The 18686-nt window shown below is 48.6% G+C and overlaps 2 protein-coding genes and 1 long non-coding RNA gene across 5 annotated transcripts; 1 reads left to right on the forward strand and 2 right to left on the reverse strand.

The window, feature by feature from the left end:
- The first annotated feature begins 52 nt into the window (after window positions 1-52).
- Window positions 53-4608, forward strand: MEPCE (methylphosphate capping enzyme). The gene is made up of 4 exons (XM_023655334.2): window positions 53-2074; window positions 3367-3585; window positions 3763-3889; window positions 4010-4608. Exons 1-4 carry the CDS (start codon window positions 410-412, stop codon window positions 4060-4062), a joined length of 2064 nt encoding a protein of 687 aa, XP_023511102.2. The 5' UTR covers window positions 53-409; the 3' UTR covers window positions 4063-4608.
- Window positions 4609-5457: 849 nt separating this feature from the next.
- On the reverse strand, window positions 5458-8412 carry PPP1R35 (protein phosphatase 1 regulatory subunit 35). Of its 2 annotated transcripts, none has more exons than XM_023655342.2 (4): window positions 6865-8412; window positions 6012-6264; window positions 5795-5931; window positions 5458-5710 (listed from the first exon to the last, which is right to left on the reverse strand). In XM_023655342.2, the coding sequence occupies exons 1-4, from the start codon at window positions 6985-6987 to the stop codon at window positions 5537-5539; spliced, it is 687 nt and encodes a 228-aa protein (XP_023511110.1). In that variant the 5' UTR covers window positions 6988-8412; the 3' UTR covers window positions 5458-5536. The 2 variants fall into 2 exon arrangements, with proteins under 2 accessions (XP_023511110.1, XP_023511109.1); XM_023655341.2 differs by lacking the exon at window positions 6865-8412 and adding an exon at window positions 6341-6689.
- A 306-nt stretch (window positions 8413-8718) lies between these two features.
- On the reverse strand, window positions 8719-16404 carry LOC111776191 (uncharacterized). 2 transcript variants are annotated; one of them, XR_002812159.2, is made up of 3 exons: window positions 15953-16404; window positions 11624-11803; window positions 8719-10812 (listed from the first exon to the last, which is right to left on the reverse strand). It is a non-coding gene; the product is annotated as an uncharacterized lncRNA (long non-coding RNA). The 2 variants fall into 2 exon arrangements; XR_011424271.1 differs by lacking the exon at window positions 15953-16404 and adding an exon at window positions 12187-12298.
- Between the last annotated feature and the right edge of the window lie 2282 nt (window positions 16405-18686).

Here is an 18686-nt window from a genome sequence, read left to right on the forward strand (position 1 = left end):
GCTTTTTGGGGGGTCGTGGGGGCTATATTTAAACTCCCGGAGCCGTTAAGTTGGTTCGTACTCCGATGCGCGCGCAACCAGGGTGGTGGCGGAGTGCGCATGCGTGATTCCGGGGCGAGAGGAACGCGCTCCAGCGGTGCGCGCTCGCGGGAAGCGGTAGTGGTAGAGGAGAAAGGGGTCGGCGCACGCGCGGTCGATTCCTCGAGTTCGGGTCTCGCGGGCATCTTGTTTTGGTCTCGCGGGCTAGTGGGGCGCGCTTCGGGGGAGGCGCTTGGGCGCGAGACTAGGCGAGAAGAGCAGAGCTGCGCGCGCACTCGGGAAAGGGGGGAGGGGAGCGGGGTCTAGGAAGGGGGGTGAAGCCCCCTAGCCCCCCTCGTTGCCCTCGACTGGGACGGAATAAGGGGAGGAAATGATCGAGATGGCGGCGGAGAAGGAGCCGTTTCTGGTGCCGGCCCCGCCGCCGCCGCTCAAAGAGGAGTCGGGCGGAGGGGGCGGCCCCACGGTGCAGCCGCACCGAGAGGCCGCCTCCGGGGAGCTCCGCGGCGGGACGCAGCGTGGGCCGGGGCCGCGCGCGCACTCGGAGGGGGCCCTGGCTTCTGGGGCCGGCAAGGAGAGCCCCAGGGCTCCATCCACCCCCCGGGGCGGCCAGGCGCAGCAGCAACGAGGGGGCGGCCCCCAGGCGCTGCCGCACGGGGAGGCCCGCTTGTCTGATCCCCACGGGCGAGCTGCTCCCCCGGACGTGGGGGAGGAGCGACGGGGAGGGGGCGGAACAGAACTGGGCCCCCCTGCCCCTCCTCGACCCCGAAATGGCTATCAGCCCCACCGGCCCCCTGGGGGAGGTGGGGGCAAGAGGAGAAATAGCTGTAATGTAGGAGGAGGTGGGGGAGGCTTCAAACATCCGGCCTTCAAGAGGCGCAGGCGGGTTAATTCGGACTGTGACTCTGTGTTACCCTCCAACTTCCTCCTGGGGGGCAATATTTTTGATCCACTGAACCTTAATAGTCTCCTGGATGAGGAAGTGAGCCGCGTACTCAATGCGGAGACCCCCAAGTCATCCCCACTTCCGGCCAAGGGGCGAGATCCGGTGGAGATCCTCATCCCCAAAGATATTACTGATCCGCTCAGTCTCAACACTTGCACTGATGAGGCCCAAGTAGTTCTTGCTTCGCCACTCAAGACTGGTCGGAAGCGGCATAGACACCGGGGACAGCACCACCAGCAGCAGCAGGCAACTGGCGGGAATGATAGCCACTCTGTGCTGCCCACAGCCCCCCTCGCGCCCTCACTCCATGGGGAGGGCACCACACAGCAGCAGCGGCATAGAGGCCAGAACCGGGATGCCCCCCAGCCCTATGAACTCAACACAGCCATCAACTGCAGGGATGAGGTCGTCTCCCCCCTTCCATCTGCCCTCCAGGGTCCCTCAGGCTCCCTTTCAGCCCCTCCAGCTGCCTCAGTTACCTCTGCACCCTCGTCTTCCTCCTCACGACATCGCAAACGTCGCAGGACTTCCAGCAAGTCGGAGGCAGGGGCTAGGGGTGCAGGCCAGGGTCCCAAGGAAAAGGGCCGAGGGAGTGGGGGAGGCCGCCACCACCTCCACCCACTACCTGCAGCAGGCTTCAAAAAGCAACAGCGCAAGTTCCAGTATGGGAATTACAGCAAGTACTATGGGTACCGCAATCCTTCCTGTGAGGATGGGCGCCTTCGGGTGTTGAAGCCCGAGTGGTTTCGAGGTCGGGACGTCTTAGATCTGGGCTGCAATGTGGGCCATCTGGCCCTGAGCATTGCCTGTAAGTGGGGCCCATCCCGCATGGTGGGCCTGGATATTGATGCCCGGCTCATCCACTCTGCCCGCCAAAACATCAGACACTACCTGTCCGAGGAGCTGCGTCTGCCACCCCAGACTTCTGAGGGGGACCCAGGGGCAGAAAGTGAGGAAGGGACCACAACCGTCCGAAAGAGAAGCTGCTTCCCAGCCTCACTGACAGCCAGCCGGGGTCCCATTGCTGCACCCCAAGTGCCCTTGGATGGAGCAGACACATCAGTCTTCCCCAACAATGTTGTCTTCGTCACGGTAAGAGGGTCCAAAGGTTTGGGGGATAGGGGCCAGGTATGAAGATGAGATTAAATGGGAACCTGGCAGGGGAAGGTTATGACCAGAGGGATTTCTGTGCATGCACTCACATGTACTCTAGGAGAACCAGAGCCTCAAGAGAAGGGTCTTAATCTGGGACTGATTCCGCTGGGTGTCTCTGCTTTTCTATAACCTAGAAGGGCGGGAGTTCTGTCTAGGGTTTTTTCTCATGTCCACAAGCCCCAAGGTAGGGACTGACTCCTTCTGCCCTGCTCCCGGCCTGGACTATAATCCAGACCAGTCCACCTTCCCTTGGGGGCTGCTGCTGATGCTCACTAGGGGATTTGGTCCATATGAGAACTTGTCCTCCAAACTACTGAAGACACATGAAGGGATCGGTGTCAAACGTGGAATGTCTGGTTGTAGGGGGAGGATTAGGGGAGTGGCTGACTAATATTTATGGTTTCCGTCCATTGATAGGGACCTCGTTTGCAATAGGTGCAGCGTTGGTTGAAGAGTGTCAGTGGTCAGGAACGCAAGTGGATTGGCCTTAGATCATCTCCACACTGACCCTAGATAGCAGGATGGGGAAGAATCAGAAAGTCCTCTGCAGAAGGGAAGAGGCCTGTGTCTTCAGAATGTCTGTTCCCTGACTATGTATAGCTCCCCATAACATGCTCCACATAGGCCGTCTGCAGTAATAGTTGGCAGTATGTTGGATTAAGCCTGGAAGAATGGGCTTTACAGAGGGTGGTGAGCTTATCTAGAAAAGGCTTCCTGAAGGATAGGGCTCCTCGTTTCTCTGGGAGAAGGGAAAGAATAGGCCTGAAACTTTGCCAGCCCCAACCACAGGGAAGAAACTACAGGTCTCCCTTTCAAACCTGGGTTAGGTCCCTTTGTATAATGTTGAGTCACTCGGCTTAATGTATGTGGGGTGGAAATAAGTACTGGACAGGGTCTTGGGAGAACCTCAGCATTCTTTCTCTGCAATTTGACCCAGCTTTGGAGATCTCGTGGGTAATTTGCTCAACTTAAAATTACCCAGGCGCCCTTTTTATGTTTGATTGGTTTGCTCTCACTAGAAAGCAGGAGCAGGAGGGTGTAAAGCAAGAAAAGGAGACTCAAAGAGAGGGCACCATTTGGAAGTTAGTCTGAGGAGTGTCAGGGAAGATTGTGGCCAAGGGCTAAGGTGAGGCAGCGGGACTTTGTCTTAGAGGCTGCAGAGCGGGTTGTGTGGGAGCAGTGGTTCTTTCAATGCCTCTGTTGACCTCGCCCCCAATTCTTGCCCTCAGGGTAACTATGTGCTGGATCGAGATGAGCTGGTGGATGCCCAAAACCCCGAGTATGATGTGGTGCTCTGCCTCAGCCTCACCAAGTGGGTGCATCTGAACTGGGGAGACGAGGGGCTGAAGCGCATGTTCCGCCGGATCTACCGGCACCTCCGCCCTGGGGGCATCCTGGTCCTGGAGCCCCAACCTTGGTCATCCTATGGCAGGAGAAAGACTCTCACGGTGAGTTGGGGTTTCAGTGGAAATTGGGGATATCCTTCCTTTAGTTGAGGCAAGAAAGGCCTCGAGGAAGCAGAAAGAGGACTTTCTGAGCAAGGTGAGAAGGCCCCCTGGGTGGGCATCATTCTCTACCCGGGGAGAAGGCAGCGAGTTGAAATTGTCCCCTGCCCTTCTCCCTAGGAAACAATCTACAAGAACTACTATCGAATCCAGCTGAAGCCAGAGCAGTTCACTTCCTACCTGACATCCCCAGAGGTGGGCTTCTCCAGCTATGAGCTTGTGGCCACACCCCACAACACCTCCAAAGGTAGGGCTGGCTTATTTTCTTGGGGGAGGAAGGGAGGCTGGTCCTGGCAGAGAGGGTGCAGACCCTGTGGAGAGTCTTGAGGTCCTGCCAACCCCTCCTGATTGCACACTCTCCCCTCAGGCTTCCAGCGTCCTGTGTACCTGTTCCACAAGGCCCGTTCCCCCAGCCACTAAGTGGCCCCCTGAACAGAAAGTGTGAAGAAGCTGCCCGCTGCTCCTAAGGACCTGGGGGAAGAGGAGAGTGTCCCAAGGTCTTTCCTTTCTGGCTCCAAAAATAGTTTCCTTTCTTGGGTCTGCAGAGAAAGCTTTTCCTATGTTGCTGCCCCAGCCTTCTCCCTACACCTCTGGCACCTAAGCAGCAAGCTGAGCTGCGCTGGACTTACCATCATCTTCCTCTCCCCCAGCTCACTGGGCTGGATGGCATGGACTGTTTGCTGACCTCTGTTCTCCTAAGGCATGGGAGGTGGGGGTATCAAGTTCTCTGGCCTCTTCCTCCTGTTCTCCCAAGGAGGGGTTCCCATTTGTCCTTGGGCCTTGTCCCTAGCTGCGTCTCAGTGGACCACGGATAGATGGACTGAGGGTTAAGGGGGTAAGCTTGGCAGGGAGGCACGCAGGTACTGTGAAAATCCTTCACTCTGCTGTCCCCCTTTGGGAGAGGGGGTTGGGTTTGGAATGTGAGAACAGCACAGTAAACTTGGTGTTTAGGGCAGTGGCCCCACACCTGTGTCTGGCACTTTCTAGCTGGCAGGGAAGGGATGGGGGCCGCCCCGAACCTGTAGAACCTGTGCCTCCTCTCTGCCCAAACTACAGGGTCTCAAGAACAGGACAGGTCTTCTGGTGGTTGGGAAAACTGTTGAATGCTAGTCTGATCTACACACAAGTATACAGAACGCCAGTCAGACAAAAGGGGTATAGTGCAAATTTTGATGTGAAACTTGAAGAGTTCGTCTCCCCTCTACAAAAATCCCATTGACAAAATTTGTGTGGGAGCTTGGGGCAGAAGGCTAACTTGGGAAGTGTTACCGGTGGAGCTAGAAAAAGTCACCTGGACCAGGCCACCACCTGCTCTAGTAGCCCACCCACCCTTTTTGTGCTGTAGAACCAGACTAATAGGCAACTTAATTAACTTGAAGCTTTTCAGTGGCTTGTCAAGTGTTCCTGGAGGTTTGAACATTCAGTCAACAAATATTAAGCACTGAGTCAGGTGTAAATAAGGGTAAAAACAAGATCATTTTGAATAGCTGGGTGCTAGCAACTGCCTTGCAGCTTCCTTGAGCAGGATGAGGGAAGGCTTCCCTGAAGTGTAAAACGTGGGCTGAGGCCCACACGTTAAAGCGATCAGAAATAAGTGGTGCAAAGGAACACGTGTGGTGTCATCAAAAACAAAGGTGGTAGCTGTGACTGAAGTCTGGAAAAGGCGGGGAGGGCATCTAAACCCCTGACTTGGACAGTGTTTTCTACTTGTCATCCCTATGAAGTTCCTTTAAAAAAAGGGCCAAAAACTTGACTTCCAGGGAGCTTCCAACCTGAGGCTTGACCCCCAACTTAAGACTCCCAAGAAGAGTCCCATTTGTTAGCAAAACCACTTTATTCCGATAAATAGTTTTAACACAAAAATAGGAAGTAGCAATCCAGGGAGCCTCCAGGTCTACGCTTCCCACCGCCTCAGCGTCCGATGCATGAGAAAGGTGTCCTCTGAAGGGCGGGGCCGGAGCTGAAGCCGGAGCGGCGGCAGCCCATCCAGGGTCAGGTGTGGAGATTCATAAAATAGTGTTTCTGGGTCACACAGGATGGTCATGTCTGGCCCTGGCCCAGGTGGGTCCTGTGGGAGTTGGAGCCCAAAGCGGAGTTAGGCTTGCGGGCAGGGGCAGGGGGCACAGGGCAGGCTCCCGCCCGGGGCCCTCACCTTCGGGGCGGGGGCTCGACCCTGCGGCGGCAGGAGCGCCAGCTTCTCCCGCAGCGCGGCGTTCAGAACCTGTTCCTCCGGCACCTGCAGGCTCACCAGGTCTCGGAAGAGCCGCCTGGAGCGCGGCACGTTCAGCCCTGAGACCGCAGGGGGAGCGGCGGTGAGCGGCGCCCCTCGCCTCGATCCCCGCGCCCGGCCGGCCGCCTGCCCCCCTCACCCTCGGCCACGCTCTCCTCCAGGCCGCAGCGGGTCTGGAAGGACTTTCTGAGCTGCTCCTCCACGGCCTTCGCGGCATCGAAGGGGCCCCCCGCTGCGGCCCGCGCGGCCTGCAGCTCGAAGCTCAGGGCCAGGCTGCTGTGCGGCGCGGGCGCGCCCAGGTCGGTCGGCGCCGCGGGCTTCTCGCTCGTTGCGGCGGCGGCCGGCGGCAGCTCGGAGCGCACCGGGGAGGGCGGGGCCAGGCGGAAGCGAACCTGGGGGCAGAGAGCAGGGCGGTGAAGAGGTGGGCGCGGAGCCGCGGGCGGGCGGCCAGGTCTCCCCCCAGCTCACCTGCCGCCCTTTGCGGGCCCCGCCCCGCCGCTCCGCCCGCCCCTTGCGCCGCCCGGGGCTGCGGTTCGGCCGCTGCGTGCTCTCGGAGCTCGGGCTCAGGCTCAGGCTCAGGTCCAGACCGGGCTCGGGCACCGGGGCTCCGGACTCCGGGGCGCGCGGTTCTGGGGGTGGCCCCGGGGCCTCCCCCCTTCCCACCGACTCCAACTCTGACTCCCCACAGCCCATCATCTTGGCGTGGCTGCAGGGGTGTGGGCGCTGGGGCCAAGGGTCAAAGGACCCCACTCGCCAACTCCTCTCCCCCGCCCCTCCCTTTCGCCGCTACCGGAAACCGTTATCCCTACCCGAGGAGGCTCGCCCCGTCCTATTGGGCCTCTTTAGCGTCGTTTCCTTTGCCCCGCCTCCAGTCTTCCCGCGGGTTTCCGTCTGCGGACCTAGTCCCCGCCCCCAGGCCGGGGCTTCACAGCTGAAGCCCGTGGAAGCCCTACGGATCCTCATCGGGACCAATTCTCCTTTCGCAAACCTACCCTGTGGTGTGCTCGCCCCGCTGTGTCTTCGCCCGACTTCTGCTGGAATGCTGCCTGTGTCTGTCTGCCCTGTCCCAGCGCCAAGTGTGACAGCTTTGACTTAATGGTCCCGCGCCCTCTCATTTGGACCTCCCTACTTCGTGCCTTCACAGCATCTCCGCGAGTTCTGTCGCCCCCGAACTAGAACCGGAGCTTCCCAGTATGAGTGGGTGCGAGCGGGGCACCCTTCTGGGGCTCTGGGCGATCGTGGTTGCGCGGGCGGTAACTGCTTCATCCAGCCTTGCAGCCTTCTGCCACTTCTTAACCTTCGAGGGTCTCCTAAAATATTCCTCTCTGTAAAAATACGTATCTGTGTATTGAGTACACTTTAAAAAAAAGAGAGAAAGAAAATAAAAAAGAAAGTCTTGGTAGACTTATCCAGGACCCCTGGACTGCAGGGCAGGATCCTGGAGCTCTCGCCCGTTCCCAGTGTTCCTTGGGGCAGTTCCTCTCAGTTTTCTTCTTGTGTAAAATGTACTAAGTCGAGTTCGGAGCTCTTGAAGCTCTCCCCAAATGGGTTAATACTCAGTCAACAGGCATGTTGGCGGGCCACTTTTCAGTTTGAGAGTTTTCACATCGTTTTTCTTGCCAAGAAATGCTGTGGAAGATTATTTAGAATGGATAGCGTTGCCCGCATTTTGCAAAACGTTTTAGAGGATGTCAATGGTGAAATGCTAGAGGCTTTCCTGCTAACGTCAGGAATAAGAAAGTATGCCCATTACCTCTACTATTCAATTGTGAAAGGGAGTAGGGAGGTACAAATGTAAATAAATAAATACTTATATTTTTAAAAAGTGGAAGTATAACAAAAATTTTTAATAGTTCATATGAGGAAGGAGAGAATAGAATGAAGGGAAAAGAGGCTAAACTTTGCATATACTCTGTTTTATGTATCTGACTTTGGAAACCTACATGTTTTATGTGATTAAATGATAAAGATTAATTTTAAAAATCAATCTATAAAAGTTGAAAGTAAAATGAAACAAATAAACCTAAATGTATATCTTGGTGACCTAACTACACAGAATGGAGCTCTTCTGAATGACTTGAAAACACAGATTTACCCTAAGGACAAAATTAACTGCCATTTTTTTAAAAACTGCCATAAAATCTGAAATTGTATTCAGTAGTCGTATTGTTGGAAATAGGTGTAAATGTGTAAGATAAAACAATTATGTTGATGTTATCAGAACTGGAATTTTGTCATAGGAGAGGAGATATGTAGATATAAAATCAGTGATGTTATGCAAACTTCCTATAGTCTTGAATTTAATTAGAAAGTATCTGTATGAACTCATGCTGTATTTTAGCTTAAATTAAAAAGTATATCCTGGGGCCAGCCTGGTGGCATAGTGGTTAAGTTCTCTTGCTCCGCTTGGGCAGCCTGGGGTTTGTGCGTTCAGATCCTGGGCACGGACCTAGACACTGCTTATCAAGCCATGCAGTGGCAGCATCCCACATAGAAAATAGAGGAAGATTGGCACAAATGTTAGCTCAGGGCCAATCTTCCTCACCAAAAAAGAAAAACAAAAAAGGGGGGAAAAAGTAAATCCTAATTCTTTCCACTGAAAAGCCCTTAGAAATAATGATGGACTCAGTAAGCCCCTCTGCCCCCAGAATGTGGTAGCTAATTCAATATCCCTGTACATTTAAAAACCTGTACACTGTGTTCATAGCAGCTTTACTCATAATAGCCAAAAACTGGAAACAACCTAAATGTCCTTCAACAGGTAAAGAGTTCAACTATGGTACAGCCATACCATAGAATACTACTCAGCAATCCAAAGAAACAAATTATTGATCCAAACAACAAGGTGAAGGAATTGCCAGGTTATTATATTGAGCAAAAAACCAATCCCAAAAAATTACATGATGTATGGTTCCTTTTATATAACATTTTAGAAATGACGAAAGTTTAGAAACAGAAGACAGATCCAGTGGTTGCCAAGTGTTAGGGCCGAAGTGAAAGAGGTGGCTGGAGGGAGGTGGGTGTGGTCATAAAACGTCTGCACCAGTGATCCTTTGGTGCTGGAACTGTACATTTCTTACACTGTGGTGGTGAATACAGGAACCTACCCAGGTGTTAAAATTGTACAGAGCCTAATGCACACAAAAAGAGTACAAAACTAGGAAATCTGAATAAGATTGGTGGATTATATGAATGTCAGTATCCGGGTTGTGATAGTATAGTATAGTTTTGCAAAATGTTACTGTGTTAGTTCATTCGGGCTGCTCTCACAGAATACCACAGACTGATGGCTGTGAACAAAAATTTGTTTCTCACAGTGCTAGCAGCTGGGAACTCCAAGATCAAGGTACTGGCAGATTTGGTGTCTCGTGAGGAACCGCTTCCTGGTTCATGGATGGCCATCTCACTGTGTCCTCACATGGTGGAAGGGGCAACAAGGGAGCTCTGTGGGGTTTCTTTTATAAGGGCACCTAATCATCTCCCAACGGCCCCACTTCCAAATACCAACACATTGGGGATTAGGTTTCAACATAAGAATTTGCGGGGGATACAAATATTCAGTCTATAGCAGTGTTACCGAATCAGGTTCGTTTTTGCCCACCAACCAGAGAGCCAAACACCGAGATAACAAGATTGTAGCAGAGAGAGGGTTTACTCACAAGGCAGCCACGTGAGGAAGTGAGAGCATGAGCCTCAAATTCACTTCCCTGAAAACAGGGACTCAGGGATATTTGTGGGATGGGGGCAAGGTGGTCTGAAATGTGCAGAGAGGTGATTGGAGGTGAGGAGAGGTGAGGTAACTGATGATCTGCGCAGGCGTAGTCAGACGCCACGCCTCTTCATAGGACCCATGTTCACAAAATGGCGGCGTGAGCATGATGTGAGGGTGGAGTTTTTAGCCTCTTGATGTCAAAAGGTCACCTATTGGACATCTGCACGGGCCCAGTTGATGAGCTGGTGGTCTCAACTGGCCTGAAGTGGACAAGGAGTTCTAATTCCTGAAAAACAGCTCACACACACATGACCATGGGGACCCAGGCTCCAGGGAGACGTTATCTGTAGGAGCCTAGTGGGAGTCAGATAGTATACTACCTGAGCAGCACAGTTAACAATGGGCGGGTTAAACAACTAAAAGCTATAATCAGTAATAGCAAAAAGGAAAAACTTTAGTACCTAGATGCCCAATCATCAAGGACTGTTTGCCGGTTTCAATCCCCCCTATTCTTTGGTCATTCCTTATTTTGAGGAATTTGGGGCAATGACTAATCTAGCTACTTCCTGCTGAATTGGGGCATAGATCTGGGTTAAAGGAATGAAACAGTTTAGCACTCATCTGGAAATATTCTCTTTTTCTCAGCTTACCAGAAGGGTAAGAAGTTTAGACAACCCAAATTTTAACAATCCCTGAAAAATAGACCTAATCCCAGTGGGGCCTCCATCTGATCTCCAGGTGGGGCAGACATCTGGTCTCAGTTCCTGATAGTCTTTTGTTTTACTGGATGTGCATCAGAGACCACAGCAACAGCCTATATCCTGATCTTTCAGTTGTCATTGATGATGCCCATCAGCACAGACTCTCTGCCTGGGGGTCATCACATTCCTAAGGAACTCAAAAGAGCAAAGTTATCATCTTATAGCAGCTGAGAGGGTTCATAAAATATACAGACCATGTCTGGGTTAGTTAATCAGAAGTCATTCAAAGTTACGGTATGGTTTCTGTTTTACAATATGGCTTCCCTTATGTCAACATTCTGTTGACTGGTATCAATCCCCTCTTTTGTTGTTCATCTTCAGTCTTGAGGGATTATCCTTTTGATGAGGGGCATAGGTTGTTCCATCTCATTGAACCAGTCTCTTAGTAAGATGGTGATGCAGGTAGGCTCCCAAAGTTCAGCCTATATTGTGTTAGCAAGTAACCAGGTATTTGATAAGGAGTATTTCTAGAGAGACAAAAAGAAAAACAAGGTTAATGGTGGAGCAAATTATAAACCTTTCTGAGTCAAGGTGGCAGCCAGTCAAAAGATTTCTAGGTGTCAGAGTCAAAGCATCTTTTGCAGTTTGAAATGTCTCCGATGATGTCATCAGGTGTTCAGGTATCTTACTGAGTGTCTTACACAGCAACAGACATGAGTCTCTCTTAAGTTTATATCAAGTTGTCCAGCTTCAGTTTGCAAGGTTTCAGGAAAAAGGGCAGGTTCAGTTCTCAATGATTCCAAATGAAAATGATGGGGAAAAATTTAAAACATTAATTTGGAGATTTGTAGCCAGATATTTCAAGAGACTAGAAGAATTCAGGATCCAGTCCAGTTAACAGATATAAAATAAAAACCTCAAAGACAATTATCAGCATTAGAATTTAATACCATGTATGTGTACTATAGTTTTTATTGAAACATAATTTTTCTCTCTAAAATCACCCTCATTTTTACCAAAGATAGCCAAATTAAGACTAATCAGTTTGCAAAATAAGTTTAGTTTTAATAAACTCAGCCCAATTATTTACATAAGTACAGCAAGAATAACAATTGATTATATAGGTTCTTTCAAATCTGCTTTGCTGAAACTCTTTCTGAGGAATCTCAGATTGAACTTTAAAGGCCTCTCGAGGCCAGGAAAGCCAAGCCAAAGACTTGTCATCAGATTTTGCCTGCAATACCTACAGATTTGGGTGGATTCCTCTCTTCTCTTGAGATTGCCCAAAGTATTTTGAGGTTCCGGGCACCTGCCAAATAAATGACCTTCCTTACTTACCTGGGTTGCTGGAATCCTTGTAAACAAGGTACCAGGCTAATGTTTCCAAGTGGCTTTATCCCAGGAAGTCAACCTTTATTCCTCAAAAGTTGTCTTGTCGTATCTGAGCCTGTATGCTTCTCTCAAATATGACATTCCAGTCAAAGCTTTGGTAAGATAAGCAATATTTCCAATTGTGTCCTGTTATAAGGAGAAGAGATTCTTATTGAACTTACTTATGCAAATAACTATATTGCCATGAAAACTATACTCACTCGTTAAGAGTTTTCAAATCCTGGAGGGATCAGGTAGAGAAAGAAAGAAATGTTTCAAATCTGCTTACAAAGGTATAATTTATCAAATTGACATAAGTTATAGTTAGCATGAGAGAAAAAGACTTCCTTAAATCTGGAAACAAAACAGAACATCAAAAAAATCAGCAATATCTCAAATGAAAAGTCATATAAATCATAATCATCCTCATTAGTTCCTTCAGTCCTGTGTAATCAATTCTTGATCTTACTGTTCTGTTGGCAGTTTTATGAGGTCATCAGTTTCTCTGTTAGAGTTCTGTAATTTCTTACCCTGTTCACTTTTACAATCTGAAAGTTTATCGGAAACCTGTATTCTAGAGTGTCAGAGTCCTTTCCATGAATTTCTCTGAAGACAAACCATATTTTGCAAAAGCATCAGAGTAAAACATTAACTGTCTGTAAACAATAAGATTCCAAAATGGCAACTGACAAAGAAATTTGGTTAATTTGTGACATACAATACTTTAAAATAATAACCAGAATTATGGCTGACAACCAGGACTAATCAGAATTTTAGGAATGTTATATAATTTTTAAACCATTTATATGAATAGTATTTTCCACATAATACCACCTAAGAAAGTTTATCATCACTTATTTGGCAATGCTTCCCATGTAATTTAACATACCAAATAAGCCTAATTAGCTTAGTGTCTTCCTCCTTATAGGAAGAGAGAGAAAATCTCTTTGACAAGTCTCAGGGGCCCTCTGAAAATCCTCAGAGAAATTCTCTTGCTTCTTCCAGGCCAAAAGAAAGCCTTTATTCAGAATTTGAGTATTTGCAGCGGGGCGGGGGGGGGGGGGGGGGGGGGGGCACTTGTCAAAAATATCAAAAGGTTTTAAAACATTTGTTCAGATAGGAAACAACACTCAGTTATCTATTCAAAGTGACAAAAGAAACAGTCAAGGGTAAACAGTTAAAACAGTCAAAAGATCTTAATAGAGAGAGCTTATTCTCTGTCTTTTGGGTAGACTTTCTCAAAAATAAAGAAAAAAAACCTTTTATAACCTCTTTATCAAGAGCAGACCAAAAGTTCAAGAAAATTATCCTTTTGAGAGAGAAAATCAAATTTTAATTTTTGCACCAGCTCATATTTTTTGTTTTACGTTAAAATTCATTTACTTAATTGAATTTACTTTAATCCTAGCCAACTTGACTAGGCATAAAACTCCCTTCAGAATTTCTCTTTCACAAACCTTCTATAACTTTCTTTTTACATTCAGAATTTGTCCCATGCTTTCTTTCTTCCCTTCTAGTACTTAAGGACAAATTTATCTTTCTTAAACTAACGAACAAAAATGCTTCCATTCTTTATACCTTCTTTACTGAAAACATACATTTTAATTTCCTTGTATACAGAGCTGTTTGCCTTATTAATTTTTAGTAGCTTTAAATTGCATATATATTAATTAGAATTTTTAACCCTTACAGACCCTAGTAAAAACTAAAAACTAAGCAGTTATGAACTGTCCTTTACATTAGCATGCTGTGGCTTGGCAAATTTATAAATATGTTTTATAATTTCTAGAAACGTGCTACTTCATGTACAATCTTAATAAAATACAAGACATGTTTACTAATAGACCTAAACACCTTTTAGTTTCTTTGTAATAAGAAGCCAAAAGTAGATAGATAAATCTAGACATGTCTAATGATAATGTTTCAGTATTTTATCTTATATGAAAAATGACCCAGATATTCAGTGAGTTTTTTATCATCCAATTTTACCTAGAAACACTTCAAAGTTTCAAGTTACCAGAAAGATTTTGGAAGTTATTTTAAATATACGTGTCATAAGACATAATTATTTTAAAAAGTTCACCCAACACTTTTGTCTTTTTCACATCTAGTTTACTCGTTCCCAATAATTATTTAGATTGCCTATAAAACTTCGTGAGATGTTAGACAAAATTAGCCATCATTTTAAATTAGTATTTTTGCTAACCAGTTTTGTAATAGAGATAACATCAGCTTATTTGACCAATAAATGTAGATTCAAGGCTGCATGTCTGCATCATATCCACTGCTAACTCTGGAGGACATGTCCATTTTAATCAAACCAACAAATTTAAATAAGCTTTCATTTACCAAAGATTAATTTTATATCATCTTAACTTAAAAGACATTTGGGTTAATTTCTTTTCCATTTAGAAATAATTTAGGTAAGTGCTTACTTTAAGCCAATTAAACATAGCTCTTAATTTTTGGCCATACCATCCCAAGGTAAAAATATCACACACATATAACATACACATAGACACACATACACAGAGACTGCACAGCTATTGTTTTAAAATTACTGCCATGCATCAGGTACAAGGCTCCCTAGTTGTGAACCCAAATTTTGTTTTGAGCCTTTTTACTAATGTTTGTGGAGAAGACACTCGCGATGCTTGATTTTTGGCGATGGCGCTCTTCTGGTCATTTTTGGCCTTTTTCCTTTTTTTTTACTTCAGTCTTAGGAATTAGTGATGGGCTAGATAGTCCCCAGAGGATTTGCAAGCTCTCTGAGATAAGGGAAATGGGTGGAACTGCCTCTAAAGCTGCATTTCCAGTCTTACAAGGATTTTCCTAGGACAGCGGCTCTTGATTTCTCAGAAATTGGGTTGTAACTCAAATGACATTACGGGTTGATCTACCTGTCCAAGTACATCGTAAAGGCACAGAGAAACCACTCAAGTTTTCTCCAAGATGGAGTTTCTGGGGCATAACCCACCCAAAGTTGAAAGTGTTTCCAATTAATTAAAGTGCACCCAATCGGTGAGTCTCCGGGGATGCTTGGGGCATTCCCCATGGTGGTAAAGCACCGTCAGTGTCTGACTGACAGTGGGCCAGAGAAGGGTGCAGAGCCCGACTGCAGGTGTCAACATAGTTATAAGATTTAGTCAAGTCCCATTCAGCACAGGCACTTAGTCCCTGAGCCAGCACAAGGCAAGCCAGAGAGGCAAGAGGCAAAGGCCTGGAGTGGTCTGGGGCTGGGACTCCCACTGCCAGGGTTGAGAGCGAAGTCCCTGGCAGAAAGTTTTTCAAGTTTTGATTTTACAGACTGTCTAGGTTCTGCTCAGGTCCAGCCTAAACTGAACCCCAACTTGATAACAACAGAGAAGCTGACGAACAAGACAAAGAAGGGAAAGAAGTGATCAGGCCTCGCCCTCCCAGCCTCTTCCCGAGAGTTATCAAGATAAAGCTCACACAAACAACAGTTCCCAGCCAAAACAGTTCACAGAATAAATCACCGGTCCTCTGTCTGCACGACTGACTTAGTAGGCACCTAAAATCCTCAACAAGCTCTTGACAGGAGACAAAACATGGTTCCAGATTGTCAGTCAAGGATTGATCAAGGGGCCAGCCTGGAATCACTCCAAGTGCCCAAAACCAGAGGAGAGCTCCCGGGGGTGGAATGAGAACTCTCTGAAACCAGACAGAGGAGGGCTCCTGGGGGTGGAAAGAGGACTCTCTGAAACCAGGCAGAGGAGAGCTCCCCGGGAAGGAACATGCACCTCCAAAACCAGGCAGTGGCGAGGTGGGGGTGGGGTGTGGAGCTTTCATTAGCATCTGTAAGACCACGAGTGGAAGCTGAGATTCCAAATTTGATTAAGTTCTTAAGACTAGTCATCATAAGAGCTCTCTGACTGTGGCCACATGGTGTTACAGAAAAATACCATCTTTTTCTTTTTCATGGACTTGTAACTAAAAGTTGTCCAATTTAGAAGAATGCAGCCTAGGGGGCTGCAGGTGGGAATCAAATTAGCATAATTTAGACACGGCCGGTCAAAGTATACTTATGCTGCAGCTGGAACCAGATCTCAAAACCAAACCAAACCAAACCAAGCCAAGAGCACTTCTGTGAACAGATCCCTAATTCTTCCTTATTATCGAGCATCCTCCAAACCAAGACCCTCACAATGAAGGCCGGACCAAGGCTTCCTTTGTTGGAAGTCACGGAGGGCGTCCCCTGCCAAACCAAGGCTTCCTTTTGGAAGCCAGACTTGAAGAAGAAATAAGAATGTGGTCACTTGTACCAAATTTACTCACCAAAAAGACGTCGTCCAAACCGAGAAACCGTCTCTCTACTGCAAAGTGAAAATATGCGCCGAGGAGTTGGCAGCGCCAAGCCAGGAAAGAATCCCGGAACAGTCCCAGGGGAAATGCTCCCGGCAGCTGCTGGACTCCACAGGTTCTCCACCCTGGCAAGGGGCTGATGAGTCTCAGGCAAAAAGGTCCCTCTGGACTTAGCTCCTAGCTGGCTCGTCATTTGTTACAGAACCAGGTTTGTCTTTGCCCGCCGCCCAGGAAGCCAAACACTAAGATGAGAAGATTGTAGCAGAGAGAGGGTTTACTCACAAGGCAGCCACGTGAGGAAGTGAGAGCATGAGCCTCAAATTCACTTCCCTGAAAACAGGGACTCAGGGATATTTGTGGGATGGGGGCAAGGTGGTCTGAAATGTGCAGAGAGGTGATTGGAGGTGAGGAGAGGTGAGGTAACTGATGATCTGCGCAGGCGTAGTCAGACTGCATGCCTCCTCATAGGACCCATGTTCACAAAATGGCGGCGTGAGCATGATGTGAGGGTGAAGTTTAAGCCTCTTGATGTCAAAAGGTTGCCTATTGGACATCTGCACGGGCCCAGTTGATGAGCGGGTAGTCTCAACTGGCCTGAAGTGGGCAAGGAGTTCTAATTCCTGAAAAACAGCTCACACACCCATTCCCATGGGGACCCAGGCTCCAGGGAGACGTTTTCTATAGGAGCCTAGTGGGCGTCAGATAGTATACTACCTGAGCAGCACAGTTAACAATGGGCGGGTTAAACAGCTGAAAGTTATCATCAGTAATTGCAAAAAGGAAAAAACTTTAGTACCTAAATACTTAATCATCAAGGGCTGTTTGCCGATTTCAGCAGTTACCATTGGGGAGAACTGGGGAAAGTGTGCAAAGAAACTGTATTATTTCTCACAACTGCATGTGAATCAACAACGATCTCAATAAAAATTTTAATGAAAGTAATGTTGGGGTTGGGAAGAGGGGCAGAGCATGGGGGTGGGTATATAAAGAAAACAAGATCAGTCAAATGTGAATGGTTGTCAAAGCTGGGTGATGGGTACATGGGGGTTTATTATATTTTCTCTATTTTTATATATTTTGAACATTTCCATGATAAATTTTGTTGTGCTTTTTTTTTGAAAAGGAGGCTGAGGTAGCTTTGGCACACAGGAAGTGTAGGAGCTGAAACTTGAAATCGCTCCCCAGGCCTTGGCTGTGCAGATGGATATAAAGGCCCCAGCCATGCATTTAGTATGCTCAGCTCCCCAACCTTAAAAGCTAGCCACTACCCCTTCCCAGGCCCAGATACAGAGACACAAACAAGCCCTTCTGTTTGCCAGCTATGCTGTGAGCCTCCAGGAAGTAGGAAGGTCACTGAGTGACTTTAAAGAAACAAGGTGAAAGTGAGGATGCGTGGGTGAAAGTGAGGGCATCAGGGGTCCCAGTCCCGCCCCCACTCTTCCTAGGAATTTTTTGGCTGAACCAGGCTGAGAGGCCTGGAATTGCTTTTCCTCTATTAAAAAAAAAAAAAAAATACCTCCTTTAAGAAGGTATTGATAAGTGATGAAGACTCTTTCTCTAGCCTTAACTTTAGAGTCTCCTCATAGAAGCACGTTCTAGAGCTGCACCCTCTTCTGCAACAATGGACTCCAGTCACAGGCCACACCAAACCGAGCCCTGACTGGGCGCAGTGAGAAGTTGGAAGAGGGGACTCAGGAGGAGGCAGCTAGGGAAGGAATTGTAAATATGGTCCAGGAATGGACCCCGCATAAGCAAAAGAGGGGAGACACCGAAAAGCTGAACTGATCTCATTGCCTGAGACTGCCAAGCGAGGGGGCCCTGCCTCCACTCTCCAGACTGGGGAGGCCCCACCTCTGCATCATCTCCCATCCAGGGAAGGATGGGGAGAGGAGAGAAGCAGGAATGCTGAAGGAAGAGGGAAAGAGGCACAGAGAAGGCCCCTAGGAAGAGGTCACGCTGTAGGCTCTCAGGTTCTGTCTTCATGGGTCAGACCTCACCAGGTAGTGATGTTCCCTTTAGTCGTGTGGGGGGCAATCCCAGACCCGGAGCCTGGTTTGGGGAAGGTGAGTCTGAATGCTGAAAGGGTCATTCAATGTCATCTCGAGCTGCTGCTGGGCCAGACGCTATGGGTGTGACAGGTGGGACAGGAGACAGGACAGGGTCAGAGGTCCTTCAAGGGACCATGCCATTGAGTAGCAGTGGGACGCCTCCAATGTAGTGACCCACAGTGTGGCTGGGACTGCTGCAGAGGGCAGCTGGGAAGACCTGCCGGGGCATAAGGGGCAGGGGAAGAGCAAAGGCTCCATCCAGGAAGGCGCCCTCCAATAGAGCCAAGACAAGTCAAAGAGACGAGATGGCAACCCTCAGCCACCACCCTCTGCAAACCCCACCTGCGAGGACCCCTCACTTCCCGTCTCCCACTCCCAAACTGCCTCTGGTTGGGGGCCAACCCAGAGACACTTCCACACTGTGTCCCTCTCACACAGGGAGTGCTGGAAGATGAGCGTGGCCAATCTTGTACTTCAGGGGCTATGGCCCACCCCCCAGCCACACACACATCCAGGCTCCCATCCCCACTTTCCCATCCTACCTAATCTCAGGGGCAGGCAGGGTAGACCTCCCAGCAAAATATCAGGTCTGATGTGTTTCAGCCTGAGCCCACCACTCCTTTCTCCCGACCCAGAAGGAACACACCAAGATCCAGAAA

The sequence above is a fragment of the Equus caballus genome, chromosome 13 (assembly GCF_041296265.1).
Source record: "Equus caballus isolate H_3958 breed thoroughbred chromosome 13, TB-T2T, whole genome shotgun sequence".
In the NCBI taxonomy this organism is placed as follows: Eukaryota; Metazoa; Chordata; class Mammalia; order Perissodactyla; family Equidae; genus Equus; species Equus caballus.

What these genes read in the sequence shown, in the direction of transcription:
- MEPCE (XM_023655334.2), top strand. Translation starts at nt 410, where the DNA reads ATGATCGAGATGGCGGCGGAGAAGGAGCCGTTTCTGGTGCCGGCCCCG. An exon ending in ACAATGTTGTCTTCGTCACG is followed by an intron (nt 2,075 to 3,366) that starts GTAAGAGGGTCC and finishes TCTTGCCCTCAG; the next exon opens with GGTAACTATGTGCTGGATCG. An exon ending in ACCCCACAACACCTCCAAAG is followed by an intron (nt 3,890 to 4,009) that starts GTAGGGCTGGCT and finishes CTCTCCCCTCAG; the next exon opens with GCTTCCAGCGTCCTGTGTAC.
- PPP1R35 (XM_023655341.2), bottom strand. Translation starts at nt 6,568, where the DNA reads ATGATGGGCTGTGGGGAGTCAGAGTTGGAGTCGGTGGGAAGGGGGGAG. An exon ending in GGGCCCGCAAAGGGCGGCAG is followed by an intron (nt 6,265 to 6,340) that starts GTGAGCTGGGGG and finishes CTCTGCCCCCAG; the next exon opens with GTTCGCTTCCGCCTGGCCCC. An exon ending in GTCGAGCCCCCGCCCCGAAG is followed by an intron (nt 5,711 to 5,794) that starts GTGAGGGCCCCG and finishes CAACTCCCACAG; the next exon opens with GACCCACCTGGGCCAGGGCC.